This window comes from Otolemur garnettii, unplaced genomic scaffold (assembly GCF_000181295.1).
Source record: "Otolemur garnettii isolate 467f Iridium unplaced genomic scaffold, OtoGar3 scaffold00096, whole genome shotgun sequence".
NCBI lineage: Eukaryota > Metazoa > Chordata > Mammalia > Primates > Galagidae > Otolemur > Otolemur garnettii.
In genome coordinates this window covers 1337403-1342795 of record NW_003852491.1, presented here as the reverse complement: position 1 = coordinate 1342795, position 5393 = coordinate 1337403, and the positions used below count along the sequence as shown (strand labels likewise).

General features: G+C 42.5%; 1 protein-coding gene across 1 annotated transcript in view; it reads left to right on the top strand.

Annotated features, from left to right (window-relative positions):
* Window positions 1-2324: 2324 nt before the first annotated feature.
* USP31 (ubiquitin specific peptidase 31) overlaps window positions 2325-5393 on the top strand; it is an 80343-nt gene continuing 77274 nt past the window's right edge. The window contains exons 1-3 of the mRNA XM_012808835.2: window positions 2325-2333; window positions 3184-3189; window positions 4982-5365. Coding sequence (XP_012664289.1) covers window positions 2325-2333; window positions 3184-3189; window positions 4982-5365 — 399 coding nt within the window. The remainder of the gene's footprint in view (window positions 2334-3183; window positions 3190-4981; window positions 5366-5393) is intronic.

The following is a 5393-nucleotide window of genomic DNA, read 5'->3' as shown; positions in this document are numbered from 1 at the left end:
AAAAAAAAAAAGAAAAGAAAAGAAAAAGTACCCTCAGCTGAATCCTGTAATCTTGCAGGGGGCTCAGAAGTTGCCTTGATTACAGGCAAGGAAGCTGACTTCTATACTCCCATGCCCAGCAGTTACCAGCCAAGAACAGGGGACACATCCTGCCTCAGCCTCCTGAGTAGTGGGGACTACAGGCACCTGCTACAAAGCCCAACTAATTTTTCTGTTTTTAATAGAGATGGGGTCTCCTGCTCAGGCTGGTCTCAAATTCCTGTGCTCAAGTGATCCTTCCACCTTGGCCTCCCAGCGTGCTAGGATTACAGGCATGAACTACCTTGCCCAGCTCATAGTTGTTTTTTAAAAAGCTGGTAAAACTGAAATCTGACAAGGATGGTGTGCTCACCCATGTACATGCACATATATACACTCCAAGCTGACTTTCTTATGAATGTGGATCTAAAATTCTATATGACATGTTACCAAATAGATCAAGCAACACATTTCATACTATTGAGATGACACCCCTCATGAATAGGTTGTAGTGGACATCTGTTAATTTTGGCTGTCCAGCATTGAATAATCTTCCCTTTGGGAAGAATTTTAAGATAAATGGAAGACACCTCTCCTACAATAGAAGCTGATGGGAGATGACAGTCCTCTCCCTGCTTCCCAGGTGCCAGTGACCACACTCAGGGCCTAGCCCAACCAGATGTGTGCTTCCACTTTGAGCTTAGAATGTGGAAGGTGTATTGGCAAAAGTTCAAAGACAATTAGAAACTATTTAAGATCATACGTAGTGGCTGGTACAGAACCAAGAGCCATGCCGTGTGACTGACTATCACTGTCTGGCAGTGATGCCAGCTGTGCCAATGGTGCCAACAATGACATCTTAAGCAGCATTTTCTACAACAGGGGCTTGGCTATGTACTGTTTTCCTTGATTTCCCAAGGCCGATTCGGAAGTTTTTCTGACAGTTCTGTGAGCTGTCTATGTTCTCCTAATGAACTCCTTTTCTGCTGATGTTAGTTAAAGTAGTTTATGTTGTTTGCAAACAAGAACTGATGACAGGTACAGAGTCCAAAGGAGAAAAAAAGTGGTTGAATGCTCATCTCTCTTGATGCCCAGAAGGCATCTGATAAAATTCAAGATCCATTTCTGATAATAACCCTTTCTGAAGTAGGAATAAATGGATACCACTTTAATGCAATAAATAATATATATCTCAAACCAAAAGCAAGCATCATGCCTAATGGCGAAGCGCCAGAAGAATTGCTATTAATGTCAGAAACAATGCAGGCCTTCCTAGTCTTATCGCTACTACTGACAGAATTCTGGAAGTGCAATTAGACAGGAGGAAAGAAACAATTGTAGCGGAAGAGGCAAGGTTATCATCTTGTGCATTGATATAAATGCTTAAAGAACCCAAGAGAATCAACTGAAAATTATGAGAAAGAACGAATATTTTTCAAAGTGGGTGGTTACAAAAGTAATTTTGTCCCATAGAGAAACAACAGAAAATATAATGGCATAATCCAGGGCGGTCATAAAGTTCGTAATAACACCACTCATAGCAGTAATAAAGAGGAAGGGAATTATGGTGCTCTGATGGACATAAAAAGCCCTTGTATAATTTTTTAAAAACATACTTTATTCTTAGATAAGATTAATATTGTGATGATGATGTCAATTTCCCCTACATTAATTTATTTAAATTAACCAAACCAACAGGACAAACTAACCAACAGCTAAGAAAATCTACAAGGCATTGCCCTAGGAAGCATTCCAGTGTATTCTAAACCTATATTACCCTGGGATATAGAGACACATCAATAACATAGTACAGTATTTTTGAAAGTTTAAATGTACTACGTGGAATTTTATAAGTGATAAAAATGCCATTTTAAAGTGGTGGGGAAAGGTCAGATTATTTAGAAAATGGTGCCGAGACAATTGGCTCACTCTATCGGATGGGGAACAGGCAAGATCGCTACCTCATTTCTCACACCAAAATAAATTCCAGATGGAGACAATATTGAAAGTAATGAGAAAACTCCCGTAACAGCATTAAAGGAAAATGTGGGTGAGTATTCTTATGATCTAGGAGTAGGGAAGGCTATTTGTCTAAGCATGTAAAAAAATCAGAAAACTTTATGAAAAAGACTGATCCATTTGATTCATAATTAAAATTCTCTATATGATATGAAAACACTGTAAACATAGTTGAAAGGTAACCAAAATGAAATGACAATGACCAAGAAATAATATACTTCATATGCAAAACTTTTATGAGCCAACATTTATAAAAGGAATACAACAAAAAGAAAAATTGGCAAACGATGTCGGAGGTAAATTATACCGGTAAAAATACAAATTGCTGATACAAAAAGTATTACCAGTCATTTTCTTGTTTGCAAACAATAGAAACTGACACTAGTTAGTTTTCCCAAAAAAGGAATTTACAGGAAGCCTATCAGGTTAGGCCACAGAATAAAGAGAGCTGGAGAAACAGGCTTGGGCAGTAAACCAGGGAGGCAGACACCTGCAAGAACTTGCCACAAAGTAGCCAGTTGGACACTTGCTGCTACCACATGTAGCACTATATACCATTGTACTGTCACACTGCTGAATATATAGCCAATAGATTGATTAATTCACTTCATTATCTCCAGCTAACCTTATATCAATCCTTCCAGACCTGAGGTCCAGCAGGAGCATCTGGTTGGTGTTTCTTAGGCCATCTTCCTGCGCTTTGACTTTTAGCGGGTGGGAAGGGAAATGCCTGTTTCTCATCTCCTTCTCAGTTTTCACAAGGGGAGCTTGAGTTGTCCTGCATAAATTGGTGTCCCCTCCAATTAGAAATTGTTTTAGATATTGGATAGGTGAAAGTCCATCACAAGATGTTTAACCTCATTCATACAAATAAAACCACGTTAATCTGCCATCTTTTGTTCTTCAGACTTGTCAATGTGAAAAAGACTGAAAATCTCAAGACTATTTTGGAATTAAGAAATGTGTGTTCCCATTCACCCACCGTTGGCAGGATAAAACCTTTCTAGAAGTCAGTTTGACAACAAGTGTCAAATATAATATACACACACCTTGTGATCTAAGATCTCTAAGAAGATAGTTGCGTGGTTGATAAAGTATAGGTCATGATATTTGCTGCGTTTTTGTTTTTAATTTGTGTTTCTCTAGCTTGAGGTAAGGCATAGAAACAGAGAGAGAGGCAGTGGAAGATTTATTTCCTATAGAATTTTGTTCTGGGTAAGTCTTCAAGAATGACTGTCTGGGTATTCTAACTAGAGTCTCTTCCAAACCTGTTCTTGTCAAGCTGAGATTGGATGGCTTGGGGCCCTAGAGGGGACCAATAAGCCTAGAATGGTGGCAAGAGCCAGACTGGAAAGGGGATTCTTACAGGTTCCAGCAAGGAGTTCCAGCGTCATTTAGATACGCTGTTGCCAAATAACCAATCTGCTCTATGATGGCTACATACTGGGTACTCAATAATGAGAAAGATTACTTACTGGGTCTCAGTAAGGTTGAAGCCTATACTTCAGTGGTGACATACTGTAAAATGGAATTCTAATATGGTCAAGTCAGAGTCCGTGTCATGCCTGAGAGAGCCTGTAGCAGGGATGCCTCCCCAAGTGGGTGATGCATAAGGTGAGACTTTAAGGATAAGTTAGGTAAGTGAAGAGAGTCAAGGCAGTGTTCATGGCAGAGGGAACAGCTTGGGCAAAGGTCCTTGTGTGGGGATCAAACCACCTGGAACCACGACTGCATATGTGAAAGTTGAAGGCCATTGCATTCACACTTTAGTATGAATGATCAGATCGCTTTCTTCCTGGTATCCAGAGGAGCTCAAGGTGCAGTGAGGAATAGATACTTTGACTTGGAGGTGGTAGAGAGGTGATTAGGCACAGTGAAGAACACTTAGGGATGTCATCATAGAGCCCTACTTACAATGAGGTGGGAGGCTAGAAACAAAAAAAAATCTTTTACTTTAAATATGACGTAAGGTTGCCTTCAAGCTTTAAAAAGGCAAAGAGCTCTTCCTTTCCTGATTTCTCTCTTCTGCAGTAACCAGGACTCAGGCTAATACTGAAGGCAGTCCGAAGATGTACCTTTTTCTTTTTATGTACTTTTTTTTTTTAATGGAACCAACATTTAAAACTAGGATTTCCACCTTCTCTTAAAAAAAAAATCAGTTGATCTGGTAATACCGAGCTCTCATTTTCACACGGGAACAACTGACTGGAACTGAGTGGCAGGTACCCCTTTAGAAGGATATTAATTTGCAGTTTGCTACAGAGCCTATCATTCCTTATTTTCTCCCCAACACTCACAGCCAAGTCACTTAAAGGTCAGTATGATCCAAACACCAGAATTCTTCACTCATTGCTGTGACCTAGATCTGGTTCCTGGGATATTTGTGGGTCTCTTTATACTTGGTTTAAAGGCCGAGTATAGGGGCGGCCGAGTATAGGGGCTTTAAACAAACTTGCGTTTTAAGTGGATAAGGACTGTACCAATTTCAAAAGCGTTGAACAGAAGATTAAAGAAGATATTGCATACTTGGCATAATGTGTAGAACAAAGCAGCTATTATAAACACCCATTAGGAATTAAGCTGCAGGAGGGCAGGGAGAAATCGTGTATCATTCTTTGTAGTATCTGCATGGTTTAGCACAATGCCTGGCACATAAGTTCTCAGTAATTATCTTTTGAATGAATGAAAGAACGAATGATGGAAGAGTTCAGCAGGGTTCTAAATTTTTCAATGAAAAGGAAGGTAGTTCCGGTAACATCGCTTCACTGGGACTCTAAGATACAGCCTGGAAGCCAAGCCCACCCTGTCTTGGAAGGCTCTGTGACAGCCTTCGGCTGGCACGCAGACAGTCGGTATCTGCAATGTCCCTTGGGGACCAGGCAGGGCTAACTTGTCCAAAACTGCTCAGGGCCATGGCCACCAGTTCTTCCACTGTCTGGTAAAGGGCGGCATCGTCATTCCTGCACGTACCCCAGGCCTCTCCCATCTGATCAGCAAAGACTGCGACCCACCCATGTGGTCCCACCGCCCAGAGCCTCTACGCCCGGACCGCGCCCACACTAGACATGGCCTCCCTCGGGCTTCACGCAGCAGCACCGCGCCTGCAGCCGAGAATCATCACTTCTGGCTGAATAGGAGGCTATGTTCCCACAGTCAACATGGCGACCTCGGCGGCTTCAGCTACAGGCAGGAGGTGCCGGAGGCAGGTCACGTGAGCAGCCCAGCTGGGCGGACCGCGCGCGTGCCCGCCTGCCCCGCCGGCCGCTGCTCGCTCGCTCGCTGGCTCGGCGGCGCTCTGAGGAGTGTAGGGCATCGAACCCCGGGCCCGGTGAGGCGCGGCGCGGCAGGATGCGGCG